The sequence below is a fragment of the Aaosphaeria arxii genome (genome assembly GCF_010015735.1).
Source record: "Aaosphaeria arxii CBS 175.79 unplaced genomic scaffold BU24scaffold_1, whole genome shotgun sequence".
Classification (NCBI taxonomy): domain Eukaryota; kingdom Fungi; phylum Ascomycota; class Dothideomycetes; order Pleosporales; genus Aaosphaeria; species Aaosphaeria arxii.
The window spans coordinates 2,016,548-2,036,803 of NW_022983474.1; the positions used below are offsets into that span (position 1 = coordinate 2,016,548).

Genomic DNA, 20,256 nt, shown 5'->3' on the forward strand with positions numbered 1-20,256 from the left:
CATTACGATTATGCTCAAAAGAGGAACAATAATGAAGCTGTGCGTACTCGCATACAGTACTTCGTTTTCAAATATTTCTTAACGTCCGTACTTTGTACTGGCAGAGGCTCTACTAGAACACCTTCTCAGTAGACCCACTGACCAAACTAGCGAGTACCTCGCCTACCTCCTGCAACAAGGCATCGGCAGTGTCTTTCCACTCCTTGAAAGCGACAATCTCAACTCCGAGCTTGTTACCGCCATCCTGAACGAAAGCCTGGCACTTCCACTCCCTCAGAGTTTCTGCATGCGGGTAGGTAATCTCGAACGTCGCAGCCACATTACCAAAGCTCATGCTCTCAGTCATTCCTGGAGCTTGATGGACAACCGTGTCGAACCAAGTCACCTTCTTGGGATCCCAGTTCGTGCAGTGCTCGACGATCTCGCTGAGACCCATGCTCTCATGCGCAGCTGACTGGACGTGTTGCGTCTGTACGAATTCCAAGAGGTCGCGGTATGTCCATGAGTCCTGGAAGGGGACGCGGAAAGGGACGTAGTTCCAGGTAGGGCCGAAGATGCGATCGGCGTCGGGCGTGCCGATGGCGCGGCCGGTCACAACTTCGCCGAAGACGACGTCGCGGATGCTCAAACGGCGCGCTAGGACGACTGCCCAGGCGGCGGTGGGGAGCGAGCCGATGGTGATGCCGGATGGTCGGGTGGAAATGTCGAATTCTCGGTATATGTCCACGGCTTCGTTGCTCTTCGGTGGTTCAGGTGGCGAAAGAATGGAGATCTGAGAGCCGTCGAGCAATTCCTTCCAGTATGGTATGGACTCTGGTATGCTCTTGTTTATGCAGTAGTTCACGTGCCGGGTGAAGGGCACGGTGGCAGGAACAGTGGTACCGGAATATAGGCTTACGAGCTGTTCATATAGCCCGGGAAGGCATATCTCATCATATTGTGCGTGACTGATGCGGAACACAAGGACCGCTTCTTTATTGTCAGACGAGGTGAATAGCAAAAAGCCCACAAACGAGGAGCCATGAGGCTTAGGCTTCTCGATGTCTTCGTTGGAGAATTTCTTCGCAAATTCTACGATGTTTTCTCCTTCCGGAACGGAAATCTGTTCGAAAGCCGCATGAAGGTTATCAATCACAACACCCAAGGTCTGGTTTGCGTAGGGGATGAACACCGTCCGAAGTGCCTCGTTTCGCGCAACAAGTTCTTCGCAGCTACGCTGCAGCTTGGCCTGATCGATGAAAGCAGGAAAGTGGATCACCTCGTATCGAAGTGCAAACCTAGGAAGATTGACGGTAGCATCTACGGAGTACTTCTGAAGAGGTCTTGTTGGGTAAGCGTTTCTTATCTTCCATTCCTTGTTCTGCAGATGAGGTTGAAGGTCCTCCGCAGTCAACGATTGCAGATCTCCAGTAAGGGCTGCGAATGGCGCATCCAGATCAGTGTTCTCCGCTGCCGTGGAGGTGCCAGTCTCTTTTTGAGAGAGAAGAGCTGATAAAGGCACATTCTGAGAAAGCTGCGCGGCTTCGATGACGAGACCTTGCGATCGGGCTTCAGCAATAAATTGAGATGCTGCTTCGGAGTTTCCTCCCAAGTCGTTGAAGTTCTTTCCAAGGTCGATCGTCTCCGCCGGGATGTCTAGAACACGCCCGATGGTCTCCTTGAGTTTCGATTCCTTTGATGACTGAATACTTGCTGCAAGCGCCGAAATGGTGCGTGTCTTGAAAATCTGGGCGACTGTAATTTCATAGCCATGGGGACGAGCGTCTGAAGCAAAGCGCATAGCACTGATGGAATCTGCTCCGAGTTCGAAGAACGAATCTGACGGCAGGATATCACTCTCTGCGAGGCCCAAAATAGGCGCAAGAACGCTGCGTAGCCGCTGCTCATCTTCGGTGATAGGGACTCCTGAAGCCTCGCCAGTAGATTGTTTAGCGGTCTGCGAAACAGTTGCAGGTGGTTCGCTAAGTGTAATTCCGACGGGGCGAATTGCTTCGGCATCGGCCGACTCTTCTTTATTGAGATTGGCTACATCGACGAGACGGAGCTGAGGGTTCTCGCAGCACTTGGTGATGACGCGATCGAAAACTCCCAGTACTCTTTCCAGTGCGGAGTAAGAAAGGCAGTTTGAGTCCCAAGCGGCCATGATGAGGAAGCCATTCTCTTCCAATGTGAACACAAGCATCAACGCGTAAGTGTTGAACTTCCGCGCCTCTTCCGCCGCAGCGGCAGCATCCGGAGGAACGAAACCGCCAGCAGGTTCCTCTTCTAAGCTTGGAAGACCTTCGGGATTCATTTCAGGTGGATTGATAACAAGTCCAGTCCTGATCTCGCAAGCGTGACGTGCGTCAGCCGAGACGCGACTGATATTTTGAAGTCCCACATGCTCATATGGAATTTGTTTGACGTATGTAGCCTGGATGTCTTGCATGTGTTGGTTGACGGTACGTTCCATATCCATGTGCACGCGCACAGGGAAGGTTGTGATCATTGGTCCTTCAATCGATTCGACACCAGGAACGCTAGCTGAACGTCCGATGATAGTCTCGCCAAAAACGACGTCGTGATGTCCCAAGTAAAGCTGGGAAACTAGAGACCAAGCGCCACGGATCAAATTTGCCATAGTAGTCTGCGAATGAGCAGCACTTGGAAGAGTGACATGGTATTCATATAAAGAGTCCGATTTGGTGAGATAAGTTGGCTCTGGAAGAGGGGGGAATTGCACTGGATGTGCGCCGTCCAAATACTTTCTCCAGTACTCATCCGACTCAGACTTGTCGATACTCAGAAGGAATCGGATGAACTGCTTGAAATCGACCGTTGGTGTGGGCTTTTCGCCCTTGTAGATCTGATTGACTCGCTCGCACATTAGTGGAACGGACCAGCCGTCGTAGATTGCGTGATGCATGGTCAAAACCACTTGAGCCTTCTCTTTGCCGCTGCCGGAGATGAGTGCAAAGCGAAACAATGGGGTTCCGAGACCCATGGGAGTCTGGCGATCTTGCTCAAGGTATCTTTCCAAATTATCATCTTCGAAGTCGGTGAGCGATCCTTTGGCGACTACCTGGACGAGTCCGCGCCCAGTTGCACTCACAATTCGAGTGCGCAGTACTGGACTCTCCGCCACGGCGACGCGGAAGGCATCTCTTAAGCGTGTTGCCGTCGCAAGAGGGAGCTCTAGGGCACGCTGCGCTACGAAACCTCCAGAGTTCTTGGTGGAAAGCGCGATGAGACCTTCTTGCAAAGGTGTGCAGGGATAAATGTCATCGACTTGATCTTTGGATATTCCGCATGCCGATGCGACCTCAGCAATGGCATTGTCAACATTCCAGCCCTTTGGCAGAAGCGAAAACGCTGGGATATCATCAGTTTCGTCGCTAGAAACGACCTGGGCCGTTTTGGCCATGCCGGCCAAGGTGGGATTCATCATGATATTCGCCACGTTGAGCCGAATGTTCTGCTTTCCAGCAGCAGAAACAAGCTTCATTGCTCGAATCGAGTCACCGCCCATGCTGAAGAAGTTGTCGTTGGCGCTGAACTCATCACTACCACCGAGGATATCTACCCATATGGCGCATATTGCAAGTTCCATCTCTGTTGTTGGTTTGACGTGATCAGTCATGGCAGCGTTGAAGCGACGCAGACTTTGTCGGTCGATCATGGTACCAATCTCACGCAACTTCTTTCTGTCTGTCTTCGAGGACACGAGAGCTGGCATTGTCCAAATAGGGATATATGTAGCAGGTACCATGTACACTGGTAGATCCTGAGAGATCTTCTGCGTCATATCCTTCAGGGCTGTTAGGAACTTTGTCGAGAAAGAGCCGAAGATGCTGCCGTCCGGATACTCTCCGTCTGCGAAGCGCTTCTCGACAATGAAAGCGACGAGAACTGGCGTCCCCGTTCCGCCAGGCTTGATGACCTCGGCTGCAACCTGAGTATCTGCAGGTAGGTGTTTCTTCATGTTGTACTCGATCTCGGTGAGCTCGATGCGCTGGCCACGGAGCTTGACTTGCTGGTCTTGACGACCGATAAAGACCATTTCGCCATTGCCATCGGGATCGTAGCGGACTAGATCTCCTGTCTTGTACATTCGACCTCTACGACCGGGGAAATGTGAGCTTCCGGCAGTGAGGAAGCCAGGATCTTCTATGAAAACCTCATTCGTCTTCTCGGGGTTATCCAAGTAGCCCATTCCGACAATGGGACCCTCAATCAACAGTTCACCAACCGCGCCGATTGGCACGAGCTTGTTGTGGTCACCTGGATCAGTCAACCAGCACACACAGCCAGATGCTTTGCCGATCGTGATGTAGGGATATTTGCCAGGATGATTGTTGTATGTGGCTCCAACTGTGCACTCTGAAGGGCCATACGCATTAACAACTCGACTGCATCGTTTGAGCCACTCGTTGACATCGCTCGATGCAACGCCTTCACCACCTACAGCTAGCGTATCGAGTTGATCAAGCACATCTGGCTCGAGGGTTCGCGCGACAGATGGTGTCAGGCCCACGAAATTGACTCGCAAGTCCCGCATGGCACCGTTGAGATCATTCATGCGTCGCTCATCAGATGTTATGCAGAGAGTTCCACCTTGAGATAGCGTGAAGAACATGGTATCAATGCTGACATCGAATGCGTAGCTGACGAAATCAAGTGATCGAGTGGTGCTCTTATAACCGATACCAGGAGGCCTCTCGATCGCTCCAGAGACGTATTGCCGGTGCGATATCATGCAACCTTTTGGCTTTCCAGTACTTCCGGATGTAAATTGAACATACATAGGTACCGATGGGTCCACTGGAGGCAGAGAAGTTTTGGGTTGTTGCTCTGCGAACGGGGAGTACACATTTGCAAATTTCGATTCGGACACAGGCACTATCGTAGCATTGGCTGCTACCTGAGCAGCAAGTGATGCCTGTGCCTTTGAAGCGACGATGATTCGAGACTTGGTCTGCTCGATGATGGCGCTCAGTCGGCCCTGGGGCTGAACAGGGTCGAGGAGAACGAACGTGTTTCCGGATTTCATGACCGCGAGCACGCAGACCATTGCCCATCGTGATTTCTCGATCAACACTGGAACGACGGACGGCTTATCGTCTAGCAGTAATAATGTTTGTGCCAATTCTGTTGAATATTGGTCTACTTGGCCGAACGTCAAAATGCCATCCCAAGCGTCCGCAGCGGGCTTGTCGGGATGTTTCTGAGCCTGCTCAGAGAAAATGTCGTGCATACATCTATCGATAGTAGGAGGAACTGGAGTATTCCAGGACCACAGCTCGTCTAATTCAGTTTGGGTAGGGCTGTTGAAATGTGATAATAAGTACTGTCGATCTTGGAAAACAGTAGCGACAATGTCGGAAAGCATGTGGAGTTGTGTGACTGCTTGGTGCAGAGACATCTCGGGTACTCTCCATTGCGAAGTAGCGTAGATGGAAGTAGGCCGTAGTTGCACAGCAAAAGTCTGGAATCTCCACTATCGTTGTGATTTAGCCAAGTCTTCAGATTCCAGAGGGAAATGCTTTTTACCTCGTCTGGTGTGCCATCCTTGAAAACAAGGATCGGATCTGAGCCTCGCTCACTAACGATGGTTTTTGATGTTACTTTCCGTACTGCTTGAAGAAGATCTTCTGCGGTGGATAAATCCTGCAGTTGTAATTGTTCTGCAGAAATGCATTGCAGTTCGGAGTTAGCAGCGTCTTTGAGGCCCCATGAGATAGCGCGGAATGCATCCCGCTGATATCTTTGCACAAGTATAATCCAGCTTGTGATGAGTGTCTCAAGAACATCCGATTGAGATGTGCTTTTCGGAATGCTTATTATTAATTCATTCTCTTCTTCTGTGCGCGTCCCACGGGCGGTGTATGCCGGTGTAGATGCGGGAGAATCTGTGCCATTGCTCCAGTGCACACCGTTGCTCTTATGGCCGTTCACGACGGAAGTATGGTGGCCACCGCCACCATTAACTGGAACTTCCTTCGCCAAATGCATTCTATGATGGTCCCGAGACAATGAAGAGAAAGGTACTAATAATGAAGGGGTATTATCATATGTAAAGGGTTGTGAAGACGGGACATAGGTTCGTGATTCCCTCCCGAAGTCCCACACCTTTATGTAAAACGATCCAAGCATACTATCTACGAAGAGAGAAGGCTCCACTGGAGGTGACCGGAGGTCATACAGGGAACGCGTTACTTGCGCACAACTCGGCGCTCTAGGTTGGTTTTTTACTGCCTCCCCGCGCGAGCAACGGGTCAACGACTCCCAAGTTGACAAAATTCCGCCACCTTCAGAGCCACTTGGGACTCGGCTGCAGGGGCCCGCCCAGAGGCATAGAGAAGACAACCGATCTCTTCGTCCAAGTATGTGTAAGTTAGAAGGCGTGCATGATGCAACCCCCGTTCCATGTGGAGGCCGCTGAGTAGAGAGCTTTGTTGTAAATTATTTCGCAACTCCGGCCGATGGTGGACGGGACCCACCGAGTGACGAGTCTAGTCGACGGATCAGATAGCCAATACAGAGAACCGAGCCTGTGGCTGGATCTGATAAGCCTGACAATGAGGGATGATCCCTGTTGGAGGAGGGCTCAAATTTTTGGCAATTTGCTTGGAAAGGGTTCGTCTACCGATGCAGGCAATCTGCCTCATGCAGGGTGATGTGATGTCGTCGTTGGTGAGAAGCCCTAGACCGGCACAGTTTGCCTTGAGCGGTTCATCAGATAACGGCCGAGGTTCGGAGACGGGTCATAATGGAACCCTGAAGTCGCTACTGCGTAGGTAATTCGACGACGTGCACGCCTCATAGTGTGTCGTTCTTGGGATGGTGTAGTAAGTGTACTGTGTAGACCTCAGACCGATCAACAGTGCCCTTCAGGCGTCGCGGTAAACAGTCCCAAGAGGAAGCCAGCAACCCCACGTACATACATACACACCAGCCTAGGCGCCCCATACATTAATGCGCCCACCATCTTCCATTGAGATGGTGTCATAGTTTTACTCTATCATGGGCAGGCTGCCTTTTTTCATATACACATTCCATTTATTCTTAGGTGTCAGCGAGCCTCGCTTCAATACATCCTGTGCTGTTCAACGTCCTCATAGGTTGACATGCACGGTGAATATCTTCAAAATGAGGGGTCGCCGAACAATCATAGCTGGCAATGTAGGAGGGCACATCTGATACGCTAAATCGCTGATGTTATTGTCTAAGTAATAGCTCGAATAATTTTCCGACTTTGGCAATCCGCTTGACGATCACAGTGTTTCAACGCACTCCGGCTGTGGTCTACGACATTGCTTTTGATCGGCCGGAGTCGCGCCGCTTGTAGTATCCCACAAAATGGCATCACCAGGCATGTGGTGGGCTTTTGGCTTTTTACTTGGTGAAAGTTGGCACAGTAGTGTCATTGCAAGCGCTCATAACATTCTCGCATTGCGCGCTTAGCCTTGCCAAAGTGCAATATTCATTCCTCACTCAGTTTTTTCATAATCCAACATGTGTATGAATGTTATGAAGCGGGTATCTTGGATTAGTCTGATTATGTGAACCGATTCTCATCCTATATTTAAACATAAAAGAAAAGAAACAACTATTTTTTACCTCAAGCCATCATTTGATGAAGTGCGTTCACTCGATAGCTTTCACATCGTTCCACTAGTTCTGAGTGGCGTCCTTGATCAACAACACGCCCACCTTCGATCAGGAAGATGACATCTGCTTTCGCGATAGTACGCAGTCTATGTGCAATGGCGATGACAGTAATTCCTTGGCCTTTGACGGCTCTTTCCAACCCCATCTCCAGGGCGTTTTCGCTTTCGGCGTCGAGGGCGCTTGTGCTTTCATCAAGCAAGAGAAGATTGGGCTTGCGAATAAGTGCACGGGCAATAGAAAGACGTTGTCGCTGGCCACCTGATAGTTGAGAGCCATTGGCGCCGACGTCGGTGTCATACCCTTTGGGAAGTCCAATGATGACGTCGTGAATGTTGGCGAGTTTGCACGCTTCCTCAAGCTCAGCGTCTGTGGGCGTATGGCCAGGTCGTGCACCTAGCGTCAGGTTGAATCGAACAGTCCCTTGGAACATAACATTCTCCTGTGGTACGTAGGCAATATCATCTCGGAAAGCAGCGCTGTTATGGCGCGAGATATCAAACCCGTTTATGGAGACAACACCAGATGTTGGCTCATAGAAGCGTTCGAGCAAAGCCAGGACTGTGCTCTTGCCAGCACCAGATGGGCCAGCGAGCGCACAGAATTGACCAGGTCGGATGCTAAGCGAAAGCGAGTCTAGAACTGGGATGTTAGGACGAGCGGGATATGAGAATGAGACGTCGCGGAATGCGACAGTAGCACCACCCTGGCGGGATGGAATGGATGGACTTTCAGCGACCGACTCGATGTCCCCCTTTTCGTGCATATCATCATCAAATGACTTGGAGCTGCTGTCACCTGAGTGTGCGGAGGAAACTTTCGACTTCGGCTTTGATCCGAGTTCAATCAAACCGAAGATTCGCGACATCGCGCCTCGCGCTTTGGAGATCTCGGGAGCAAGTACGAAAAACTGACCCCAAAGTTGTGCTGACACCATGAGCGACACCACAATCGTAAAGAAATCCGAAGGGCTGTAGCGGCCTTCGATGATGTTCTTGGAGCCCCACCAATAAGAGAAAGCGTATATGGCAGCGGGCATAGCGTTACAAATAGAAAGCCAGAGAGTGGTGTTAAAGCTCTGACGAACCATTTCCTGCCGAGGTGCTTTGAGCGATCGACGGTATGTCAGCAAGATCTCCTCTTCAAGTGATAACGCGGCAACGGTCCGGATATTTGTAAGAGCCTCAACAGTGATACCGATAGAGCTGGAGAATGCTCCAGCATGCTTCACTGCAAATTTGGCAACTCCACGCCACTGCATATAACCAGCGCCCAAGGACAATGGCACGAGCGTGAGGCAGACGATGGCAATTCTCCAGGCCAGAACGTGTGTTAACACGATGACGGAAAGGAAATTGATCACAACCGAGAAAACAGTTCCCACAATGGAGCCACTGAATCCGGCTAAGGAATTGCCGTCGTTAGTTATGTAAGTCAAAAGTTTATTCGGACTCCGGCCTTCGGATTCGTGCCACTCGAGTGGCTGTTGAAATAATGAGCGAAACGACAGTATGCGAATCTTATAGATTAGGCGCTCCGAAACGATGCCAAATGCTTGCCAGCTGCCAAAATTGGCAAGAAACTCAACACATGCAAGCATGAAGTACATTCCAGATAGGAGTAGGCCGCGGGAGCGAATATAGTCAGGTTCGTTACACGGCGAAAAGCTTCCAATGGTATCTCCAAATATCAAACCTGCGGCAGTGAATGTGAGACCGACAAGGAGAGAGCAAAACAATGCACCAGTCAGAAGCAGGGGATATGGTCGTAGGAAAGGAAGAATTGCTCTCTTGACAGATGTCGCCGCAAGCTCGGCACTGGCCTCCTTGGGCTCGGTGCTCTTGTCTTTGGTCTTGTCTTTGAGGGCATGAGTAGCGTCCGGGTCGTTTGTTGTCTTTCCTTTTTCTGTGATCTCATCATCACTATCAACAGCACTTCTACTCGCAGAAGATGCGGCATCATCGCCAGCCGGCTTGACCGACTGCAGGCGAACCATTTCAGCATAGGAACCATTTTCGATGCTCATCAATTCTTCATGAGTTCCTTCTTCAATGATGGATCCCTGACGCATTACAATGATTTTGCTAGCAGCTTTGATTGTCGACAGCCGATGCGCAATAGAAATAACAGTTCGTCCTTTTGATGCTCTGTCGATCGCAGCTTGAATGCGCTGCTCGCTAGCCGAATCTAGTGCAGCTGTCGCTTCATCAAGAACCAGGATCCTGGGGTTTCGAACAAGGGCGCGAGCAAGTGCAATCCTTTGTTTTTGACCACCACTAATAAGACTTCCGCTTGATCCAACCGGAGTAGCGAAACCGTGCTCTAAACGACCGACGAAATTCGAGACATCTGCGAGCTCGGCTGCTGTTTGCACAAGTCTGACGATCTCTGCTACTTCTGGACTGGCGGATTCTGCGAGTTTGAATAAGTCCTGACCATCTCGGACGGTTTTCGCGATGGTCGCCAGAGCGTCGCCAAGCAGAGTCTTTTCAAGATGTGCATGAGCAGGAGAGTTGACAAGGCCAAGGGCAATGTTTTCCAGAATCGAGCGATCAAGAAGAGATGGTTCTTGAGGCACAAGACTGATGAAGCCTCTTAGGCTCTTGACATTGAGGCTCTTGAGATCTTTGCCATCTAACGAGATAGATCCTTCAAGGGGATCGTAAAATCGAGTGATTAGACTGGCAATTGTAGATTTTCCACTTCCAGACAAGCCAACCAAGGCTGTAAGTTTCTGTGCTTCGCATTGCAGAGAGACGTTGTTCAGAACTTGGTGCTCTGGTCTTGCGGGGTATGCAAACGAAACATTGCGGAGCTCCACGCTGCCTTCTACATCTGTGGGCTTGTCACCACTTTCAGATGTTCCATCGATTGTTGGCAGGTGCTCGATCTCTTGCTTAAGGCGTTTGAATGTTCCCACTCCTGCGCCGAAAAGTGGCAGAAATGGAGCAATATGTCCAAGATTGGAAGCACCTATGAAAATTTAGCATTGAGGCATGTCGCAAATGGCAACCGTCTCATATACTAACCATCGACTAAGATGAAGATGACCGTGAAGATTTTTCCTACAGTTGTGCCGTTGCTGTTGGATTCAAGGGATTGGGCAATCCTGATACTACCCTGCCAATATGCAAGTGCCTGCGCTGAAAGGGCAATGAACCATATCATGCCTGCTTGCGTCGCTGCGACCGTAGCCTTTTTCAATCCGTCTCGTTTCGCATTTGTCAACCGTTCTCCGAAACTTTGCTCTAGCCTTGGTTGAGCACCCAGAGCATGAACCAAACCGACATTGTTAAGCGCCTCGGAAACAATAGCACCAGCAGACGCGAAGTGATTCGATACCCGTATGGTATACTTCTGCGTGAAGTGGCCGGTTGCCAGGTTCATGATGACAAAGGCCGGGATTAGGGCAATCAGCATACCGGCGAGCTTGGGTTGTAGGATGAATGCGATGATGTAGGCCGTGATGCCGAAGGAGATACAATTTAAGAAAATTCCCACCTTCTCGCAGGTGGCGGTCTGAATTGCTTGAATGTCACCATTGAGGCGTGAGGAAACTTCTCCAGCGGGTAGTTTGTCGAAGTAGGCGATATCTTGTTTGAGAAGGGACCGAACGTAGCGCTCACGGATGCGCTGGGAGAGACGCTGAGAACTGAGATTCCAACAGGCGATGTGTATGAAGATCAGGAAGAAACGGCCTATGGCTAGATATAAGAGAGTCAAGACCTTTTTGTTTATAGCAGATTGAGACTCTGTAGCAGGTGTCGAAGTATCACAGGCAGCTTGATTGATATCGTCGACGAGCTGACCGAAAATAATACCTGTGACAGGGACCGGTACTCCAGCGCCGATGGCAGCAAAGAAGGCAACAACAACCATCAACTTGTCGAGCCATGTTGGGTCTGCGTAGAATAGTAGCGAGACAAAGCCAAATAGAGGCTTGAGAGAGGGAGCTTTGAGCTCCATGGCGCTGCGAGTAACGACAGAATATGACGGACGCAGCAAGTGAGACCTTGAAGGATCTCAAATCGAGTTCGAACACTCCCAGAAGAACTTGTATGGCCGAAAATCGCTGGGAGCAGAGGCTGTGGTAGCGACTTGAACAATTGAGCAAGCAAGGCCGGGCCGGAACAAAATGGGCCCCGATGACATGGGGATGTCAATGTACGCACGACATGATTGAACAGCTCCGCGTGCTACGTAACTTGTACGGAGGCGTGCCTCTCGGAGAAGGAAAGCTTAAGGACAGGGGCAAAGGGAAGAATACGACTATGGGATGAGAGTGGGGCCAGGAGCGAAGGGTACGCCTATGAGGCCCGAGATGAGCGCCATATTGGGAGCATTCTCATAGTGCACGACACGTATGTAGCTAGTGAGAGGCATCAGACAAGAGGGCCAGACGGACAGAGAGATGGGCAGAGAGGGGGAAAGTCTAAGCTGGCGATCAGTGGTGGAGCCGAGGGGGCAAGACAGAGAGTGGTCCTGTATGTACAGTACAGCAGTACACCGCACGACGAAGAAAAAAGTCCACTTGAGGCTTGAGTAGGTGAGGAAAATGGTTTAGACAGGGATGCGGAGATTGTTGCAGGCTGGTCGATGGTGTGAGTGTGAGGTGGGACAATAATGGGATGGGAGGACGGGAGGTTGAGGGTCATGGATGTGGGATAATGTTCAGGGATGGCACGGACACGGTGAACGTCAATGGCGCTAAGTCAAAGATCAAGGGTAAGGATCAGATTATTAGTGGCTCAATCGGGTTTAGACTCGATCAGATAAAAAAATTCTACATTGAAGTAATCATAGTAAATCACATGTTGGAAATATCTCCGTCCACCGGTCCCCTTCCATCAGAACAAACACCATCCATCACCCTCACCATCACAGACAGTGGGGATCGGCACAGGTCCCTTCTTGACTGGTATCCACCATCTACCCGCCTCAATGCAGGTCTATTCGCTGTCATCGCACCTGACTCCCTCGGCCACGGTCACAACGTACACTTTCCTTCTCTTGCTACAGCGCAGTTCGTACTGACCTGGTACGAGTACTTTTCGTGCTCCAACAGGTAGCTTTGTGAAGTAGCACCCTACACTGCATTGTACTTGTACCATTTGGCCTGTTTATATCACTCATATGCGAGCGCTGACAACCATTGCCCTATCCCCTTCTCGACGCGCAGGATCGCTATTGGCACTGGCGGCGACCACTCTCGCGATCTCTCCCGTGCGAATGGCGATGTCCTTTGCTAGCGTTCGACCTTCGTCCGAGTGTGCGTTGAGCATCCACATCCGGCAATCATCGGCCACAGTCCCACGCTTGAATTGTACCTCCTCGAGGCTCTCGCTCTTCTGTCGACAGCCCAGCACCAGTGCATCTACCTGGTCAAAGAGACCATCCGTCGCCAGTTGCGTCTCGGTAGGGGTCTCTGCAATGACGACACCTGCCTGTGCTATTACCTCTGCAGTGTTACTCGCATCTCTTGACAACACGATCCGCAGCGCGTACTGTCCCTTGCTAGCAACCTGCTTCTCATACGCACGATCATAGACCTTGTGTAACAACTCTGAGGTATCTGACAGAGCAGGTTGTTCTTCGCACGATGGTTTTACCCACAGAGAGCACAGGCGTGGTGGTGGTGGGGTAGTCTCTTTGCTCAAAACCTGTAGCGGGACAAGCGATTCGTTCTCTGTGACTACCGTTATGTTTCCCAAGTTCGAACAGGTGAGGAGGTCGTCAATGATTTCGGCCGTCTTAGAGCCAGAGCCCACGACAGCAACATCAAGTCGTGGCTCGCGAGGTCCACGTAGCGCATTCCGACCACCAAGGTATTCGTCGTAGGAGACTACATGACGCCGGCCAGCCTCCATGTTGAGATTGATCAGCGATCGTGCTTTCTGATCTCTTGATGCAGGTGCAGGGAAGGCAAAGTTCTTCGTGCGGAGAGTCTGCGTGCCGCCAGTAGCATCCTGCACCACAACTTGCCAGCTCTTGACCACGCCGTTCCTTCGTTCAGGGATCACGCTCGTGACCTTGTGTCCATATTTAACCTGCTCTGAGAATGAGTCTGCACACCATCTCAGGTAGTCTTCGAATTCAATTCTCAAGGGCTCCATGCGATCAGAGTTGGCGAAAGAGATGAGTCGATCCTTGGCAAGTAGGTAGCTGGTGTACGTAAATGCCGATCGTGGATTTCTTGTTGTTGCGAGATCATAGATGAATGCATTTTCCATTCGCGACCGAAGAAGATGTGCGGAGGCTTTCCATGAGAAGGAAGGCTTCTGCTCGAGAAAGATAACATTTGAGGGCCTTGGAGACTCGAAGTTTGCAATAGCGGTGGCTATCTGAGCTGGGCCAAAGCCTACGCAGATCAAATCATAAGTAGCATCTTGTGCCACATAAAGATCTTTGGAACTCATTGTTGAAATGTATGATGGTGGGAGGGCTTGCAGTTGATAGTAGCTTTCTCAGTCCGGTTTTGAGAGGTTATCACCCAGATATCAAGTATGATGTGGTATCAGGCTTTACAATCTCTCAGGTGATTCGGAATTTAGGCAAAGGCGTCCAGTGGGCCTGGCTTGACGACAACTAAATCAATTCTAGCCAGGACGGGCTGCATGCCCTTCGTTGCAGCCACCAGAAAACATCATCCTAGGTACGTCAGCGAGAAGCCACCGAAACGAAGACCCATGCATGCCCAGGGAGCGGCCGAGGTGTTGGAATTGGTTGCTTCCGTGCAGACAATGACCATGCAAGCGGCTTGCATATCCGTGTGAGTTCGCTGTGAAGACGGTTCTGACTACTTTGGAGCCAGCGTAATTTAAAACCTGACTAGTAAAGTCAACGTAATGCGACTTACATGGGTCCCTAGCAAAGCAGTTGAAGCCATCAGACGGCTGGGAAATCTACACACTAAGGAATTAATGCCGTTCATCGAAAAGATCTGATTAGATTTTATTTTCTTGGGAGGGTCTGACTACTCGTTCCTCGAAGACGTGTCATAAGACGCCATTCTACCTCCACTTGTTTCATTGGTCATACTCACCAAGAAGTGGACTGCTGCAGATTTAAGTCGGTAGAGACGTGAACAGGCTTGGATCAAGCCGACCTCGGTAGTTGGAGCTCACGTCACGACTTGCTGGTAAGTAGGTATATGCGATTCGATTTGCAGTTGTTTCGTCTTGAGTTTGACTATCTATCTTTCATTGCTGCTCTTAATTCGCGGTCATACATACAGGCGTCTTGTTGCCTACATTCAATCCCTCGTTGTCACGGCCTTCCCCTAAAGCCAATGGCGGTATCCACCATCTCCAAGCCTATCATGCAACCGTCCAACGAGCCCTTCATACTCAAGCTACCTCACCCATACCTCACCACCTATACTGCAACGAATGTTGCTGCAAAGGACGAGCCCGTGAGATATCAGATACAACAAGCAGCAATTCAGAACAAAGACACTGGGATTCCTCCACCAACACCACTGCACGATGATACGATCCAGTTCACGAAAATAGCTTTGTTGGCTGAAGATTCCACTCCCCCAGCTGGAGACAACAGCTCTTGGGCTCGAGCACGACGCACACCACACTCGACAATCTCGTGGACGGGTGAGAGACCCTCTGCTGCGCAGGTGTGGCTCATCACATACTTCATCATATCCTTGCATCCTTTGGTGGAAAGCTTCCGAATCATCTTCGATGGAGATGATGCATCTGCACTCGCCACAGAGTTATATGGAACAGGGTTATTCATTCCTCACCCCAGATCTCTTGACCCCTCTGCCGCCAGTGATGGTCACCTTCTCCTCAGAGGCACCTTCTGGCAAGGTGCAGGTTCCCCATTCGGACCTCGACCCGCATGGACTCCAATGCTCGATGCCAACAACAAGCCAATCACTGCCCAGTACCCATTGTTCCCCTTCCAGACAGCACCAACAACGCAATCCTCGGTCACGAGCCGACACACTAGCCATCCTGTGCGTCCAGCTAAACCGGCTGCTGGGTCTATCATCTACAGTCGTTGGATCCCGCACCTTGGGGAACACCTTACGTTCATCGCAGTGAACTACAGGGACCCCGAACATCTTAACCTATTTCACACCTGGCAGAATGATCCACGTGTAGCTGCCGGCTGGAACGAGACAGGAACGCTCGAAGAACATCAGGAGTACCTACGCAAGCTGCACGAAGACCCCCACGTGTTTGCTGTATTTGCAGCCTTCGAAGGGAAACTGTTCGGCTATCACGAACTTTATTGGGTCTTGGTATGTTGAATTCTATAAAAGATTTATGCTACTTCGCTAACGCCTTACACAGGAAAGCCCTGTAGGTGCACATTACCAAGCTGGTCTCTATGATCGAGGGCGCAGTAGTATGGTTGGCGACAGCTCGTTCAGAGGCCCAGCCCGCGCCTCTGCTTGGTGGTCTGCTATTGTTCATTACTTTTTCCTTGACGATCCTCGTACGGATGCTATTGTTGGTGAGTCTAGGGCCGCGGCAAGCAGCGCCTCCTCCTTCGCGTATGACTTTGCGCACGGTTTCCATGTTGTGAAGTTCTTGGATTTCCCGAATAAGCGGTCGGCACTTAAAATGGTAAACCGAGAAAAGTTTTTCACACTGTCTCCTCTAGTATGGGATGGAGAGAAGGCAGTTAGACCGAGCCTCGATGCACTTTCCAAGCTATGACTGCATATTGGAAGTGTCATAGATACATTTTATGAAATAATACAAGAAGCCAGTATGTATTGTACTGCATATTCTAGTTTCAGGTCTTCTACCTGAACGATCAATAGTTAATCAACAAGAAATTCATCAACTCGTACGGAGTGCGGATTGACATCTCGATCTCTACTGCGTACAGGCCCGCAATCACGATTTTATCAGATGGAGAACGGAAGCCGTTATTCGTTCCGTATTGTGCAAGCCGTATTCGGGAGCTAGGAATCGGAGGGTTGAATAGGTAGCTTTTGAATGACCCATATATCTTACGGTGGAGGGGTCCACTATGCACGAACGGACCGATTCACCTGATGGGGGTTCATTACCGCACACGTCATGGCTCTGTTCGCTTCGATCGAGCCCTAATTACGAATGCTCGGAAAACGCAGGGGATGGATCAGATAACCTTGCCTACACAAGGCAGGTGTAGAAACCGCTTCAGCCGGCCTTGATGGCATAGAGTCGTGTCGGAATGGCTGAACCTTAATACGCGAATATTCCCAATGGCATGCGCCGGCCAGCGAAACGTCTACGCATGAGGCACTTCCTGCAGGGCCTAGTTGGCTTTTCGAAGAAAAGTCTGATGCATCGTCTCAAGCGAACGAGCACAGGGGAGGGTATACATTCTTTCTCACGCCTGTCTATAACTTGTACGTAAAGGGAATGTATCATCGGTACTCGCGAAGGATCTACAAGGCAACATGGTGTCTGAATAGCACGCCTGCTGGCTTCAAACTTCTGCGAGCCAAACATGGATCCACAAAATTCCCGCCCTACGAAGTTTTGCATCCCTAAATGAAGGGAACGATGAGTACATTTTTTATCTGATGGAACCATTTTACGAATTGCGTGTCAATGTGTCCCTGAGGGTCCAACTACGTATGAGGACCTCGCGCCAAAAGCGGATCAGATAACCTTAACACCACGACTGATTTCTTAGCACGGGAGCTTGGAATCCTTCCCTCCCTTCTCCACGCCACGACATCATAACAATTGCCCCCTTCTCTAGCACGCGGCTGATGCCGTACGGAGAGAAAATTTTTCACATTGCGGACGCTAGCCATCCAATCGGCTGGGGTATGTACGCCCACTTTACAAGACGTATGGTGCCGTTCTAGACAGCACGGGAGGGCAGATGTAAGTGCACGGGATGGTTACACAGTAGGGCGGTGGCGCCGGAGCATTCATCTGATAAGATTAGATGGCCGTCCGTCCATCATCACGACGAGGGATAATTCGAAATGGCAAGGATCAACACGAAGTGCGTCAATCACGGACCCGCAGAGATGATCAACCTTGCTCGCCCACCATGGCAGGGAGGTCTGGCAAGAAGTTTTTCTTCCCTGCATCGAAAAGACGCCGTCTCATCGCGATCAGCTGAGCTTGTTGCTTGGAGTTTAGGGATCATCACCCTGTCCACAGCGCCATTATCTGATTCGGACAGCCGGCGCGGGCAGGGTCAAAGTGAGGCACCCAGGCTTGTATGTCATCGCTTCGGTATCGGTCTTGCTGTGTGGATTTGGCTCCAAACTCTTTCTCTGCCGCGAGTGCCATGTTGCATGCAATAATGGTGTGCTACGTACTACGTATTCAGTCCCCAGACCCTTTAGTAAGGTCCAGGGCATCATCGAGGCCAGTAGTGTGGTGCCCACTTCTTACTATCAATTCCGTCGACATGAGTACCCTAAATTCTTGAGGCTTCAAGCTCATTTACCTGTCTTTCCGGGCACATTTCCGGATCTTTGCGTGTACCCCACTATCTTTCTGTCAATGCTAGACATTCCCATTTCCATTTTTATTTCGAATTTCATTCATGATAATCAGGTGTACTTGAAAAGATAATTTACAGTCACAATGTCGAGAGAGTTCGAACAGAGTCCAAATGACGCTCACCAGCGTCTGACGCAGATCCTCCTCCAAATCGACCCTTATGAGCTTCCTCCATATCCAAATGTATCATTAGTTTCAGGACCTCTCGATCCTCCCTTACTCACACTCACACTCTCACAATTGCTCGCACAACAAGCAGCCGACCGACCACAGAACGAGTGTCTAGTAATTCCATGGACCGGAGCAAGATATACGTATCAAGACCTATGGGACGAATCAAACTTGCTCGCAAGAGCGCTCTTGGGAAAAGGAGTGAGGCCGAGGGATAGAGTGGGCATTATGGCTGGTAACTGCGAGCGATATGTGGTGGTGTTCTTCGCATGTTGTAGAATTGGAGCGGTATGCGTTACGCTGAACAATACATATACGTCTGCGGAAATGGAGCGTGCACTAAAGCATACGCGTGAGTACGCTGTAACATTGATATTGAGTATTTGTATTGACATACTTTTAGGCTGCAAGGCGTTATTCACGAGTTCTTCAATCGGACGCTTCGACAATACACCCCTCCTCGAACGATTGAGCAGTGCGGATGCTGCTAAAGCTATACCAGACCTACAATTGACTTGTATACTCCGTGGTGAGCCTCAAGGCTTTCCTAAGTATGAAGACTTCATTCGAGGAGGAGAGCCCATACCAGAGCAAATACTGGAAGTATTCGACGGAGTTATTAGTCCACACGATGTGATCAATCTGCAGTTCACCAGTGGAAGTACTGGCAATCCCAAAGCAGCAATGTTGACACATCAGTAAGTCTACAATGCCACATCACGATGGAACTATACTTACATAGATCATAGCAACTTGATCAACAACTCGCGCTTTGTCGGCGATCGTCTCCTCCTTACCTCCGAAGATACCCTCTGCTGTCCTCCACCACTATTCCACTGCTTCGGCCTCACCCTCGGCATGCTCGCAGTCTTCACACACGGCGGCCGAGTCGTCTACCCAGCCGTCGCCTTCGATCCCGCCGCAACACTGCGTGCCATCTCCGACGAAAACTGCACCGCTCTCCACGGCGTCCCCGCCATGTTCGAAGCAATCCTCGAGCTCGAGCGACCCGCAGACTGGCACAGTAATCTCCGCACAGGCATCGTGGCTGGATCGCCAGTCCCACGGTGGCTGATGGAGCGTATGGTCAACGAACTCGGCATGGTCGATTTCACGAGCAGCTACGGACTGACGGAGGCATCTCCCACGATATTCAATGCACATACCACGGACAGCTTGCACAGGAGGCTGCACACGGTCGGCACGGTGTTGCCTCATGCCCGTGTCAAGATCGCTGATCGGGACAATAACATCGTTCCGATTGGCGTCCGCGGCGAGCTGTGCATCTCGGGGTACCAGCTTTGCAGAGGGTACTTTGAAAATAAGGAGAAGACGGATGAGGTCATGATTAGGGATGAACATGGCGAGATGTGGCTGCATACGGGTGACGAGGCGGTTCTGGATGCGGATGGGTACTGCACGATCACTGGGCGGTTCAAGGATATTATCATTCGGGGTAAGTTTTACCATATTTTATGGACCCTCGATCATGAGTACTAATTGCAATCTTATAGGTGGAGAAAATATATACCCCTTGGAGATTGAGGAGCGACTCGTCGAACATCCGAGCATAACGCGCGCCATCGTCGTCGGGGTGTCACATCCAAAGTACGTAGAAGTGCCTGTGGCTTTCCTGGCTCTAGAAGACAACGCGGAAAAGCCGAACTTGGAGGAAGTCAAGAAGTGGGTGAGGAAGGTGTTGGGCCGACATAAGGCGCCTGTGAATGTGTTCTGGCTAGGTGACGACTGCAGCGCAGAGATTCCGTTGACCGGAAGTGGAAAGATTAAGAAATTCGTTTTGAAAGACGTTGCAGAAGAATTATTGTCGAGATAGAGGATGATGTTTAATTCGTCCTTGTATATGTTAGATGAACGCCAGGATTGCATGCTGATTCTTCCTTTTACTGTACATACATTCCCCTGGGAATAGCATCAGCATGATATTTATTATTAC

The 20,256-nt window shown here is 50.5% G+C and overlaps 5 protein-coding genes across 5 annotated transcripts; 2 read left to right on the forward strand and 3 right to left on the reverse strand.

Moving 5' to 3' along the window:
- Nucleotides 1-112: 112 nt before the first annotated feature.
- BU24DRAFT_457083 (acetyl-CoA synthetase-like protein) lies at nucleotides 113-5,991 on the reverse strand (the record flags this gene model as incomplete). The annotated part of the gene is made up of 2 exons (XM_033531502.1): nucleotides 113-5,476; nucleotides 5,530-5,991. 2 exons carry the CDS (start codon nucleotides 5,989-5,991, stop codon nucleotides 113-115), a joined length of 5,826 nt encoding a protein of 1,941 aa, XP_033389406.1.
- A 1,398-nt stretch (nucleotides 5,992-7,389) lies between these two features.
- On the reverse strand, nucleotides 7,390-11,821 carry BU24DRAFT_14303 (leptomycin B resistance protein pmd1). Its single transcript, XM_033521153.1, has 2 exons — nucleotides 10,677-11,821; nucleotides 7,390-10,620 (listed from the first exon to the last, which is right to left on the reverse strand). Exons 1-2 carry the CDS (start codon nucleotides 11,611-11,613, stop codon nucleotides 7,601-7,603), a joined length of 3,957 nt encoding a protein of 1,318 aa, XP_033389407.1. The 5' UTR covers nucleotides 11,614-11,821; the 3' UTR covers nucleotides 7,390-7,600.
- Nucleotides 11,822-12,372: 551 nt separating this feature from the next.
- BU24DRAFT_416739 (uncharacterized protein) lies at nucleotides 12,373-14,393 on the reverse strand. Its single transcript, XM_033526532.1, has one exon. It carries the CDS (start codon nucleotides 14,061-14,063, stop codon nucleotides 12,777-12,779), a length of 1,287 nt encoding a protein of 428 aa, XP_033389408.1. The 5' UTR covers nucleotides 14,064-14,393; the 3' UTR covers nucleotides 12,373-12,776.
- Nucleotides 14,394-14,965: 572 nt separating this feature from the next.
- BU24DRAFT_404121 (uncharacterized protein) lies at nucleotides 14,966-16,328 on the forward strand (the record flags this gene model as incomplete). The annotated part of the gene is made up of 2 exons (XM_033525625.1): nucleotides 14,966-15,907; nucleotides 15,960-16,328. 2 exons carry the CDS (start codon nucleotides 14,966-14,968, stop codon nucleotides 16,326-16,328), a joined length of 1,311 nt encoding a protein of 436 aa, XP_033389409.1.
- Nucleotides 16,329-18,072: 1,744 nt separating this feature from the next.
- BU24DRAFT_14323 (acetyl-CoA synthetase-like protein) lies at nucleotides 18,073-20,151 on the forward strand. Its single transcript, XM_033521154.1, has 4 exons — nucleotides 18,073-18,654; nucleotides 18,706-19,000; nucleotides 19,052-19,758; nucleotides 19,817-20,151. Exons 1-4 carry the CDS (start codon nucleotides 18,216-18,218, stop codon nucleotides 20,134-20,136), a joined length of 1,761 nt encoding a protein of 586 aa, XP_033389410.1. The 5' UTR covers nucleotides 18,073-18,215; the 3' UTR covers nucleotides 20,137-20,151.
- The last annotated feature ends 105 nt before the right edge of the window (nucleotides 20,152-20,256 follow it).

What these genes read in the sequence shown, in the direction of transcription:
- BU24DRAFT_14303 (XM_033521153.1), bottom strand. Translation starts at nt 11,613, where the DNA reads ATGGAGCTCAAAGCTCCCTCTCTCAAGCCTCTATTTGGCTTTGTCTCG. An exon ending in CATCTTCATCTTAGTCGATG is followed by an intron (nt 10,621 to 10,676) that starts GTTAGTATATGA and finishes AAATTTTCATAG; the next exon opens with GTGCTTCCAATCTTGGACAT.
- BU24DRAFT_14323 (XM_033521154.1), top strand. Translation starts at nt 18,216, where the DNA reads ATGTCGAGAGAGTTCGAACAGAGTCCAAATGACGCTCACCAGCGTCTG. An exon ending in GCGTGCACTAAAGCATACGC is followed by an intron (nt 18,655 to 18,705) that starts GTGAGTACGCTG and finishes ACATACTTTTAG; the next exon opens with GCTGCAAGGCGTTATTCACG. An exon ending in GCAGCAATGTTGACACATCA is followed by an intron (nt 19,001 to 19,051) that starts GTAAGTCTACAA and finishes CATAGATCATAG; the next exon opens with CAACTTGATCAACAACTCGC.
- BU24DRAFT_416739 (XM_033526532.1), bottom strand. Translation starts at nt 14,063, where the DNA reads ATGAGTTCCAAAGATCTTTATGTGGCACAAGATGCTACTTATGATTTG.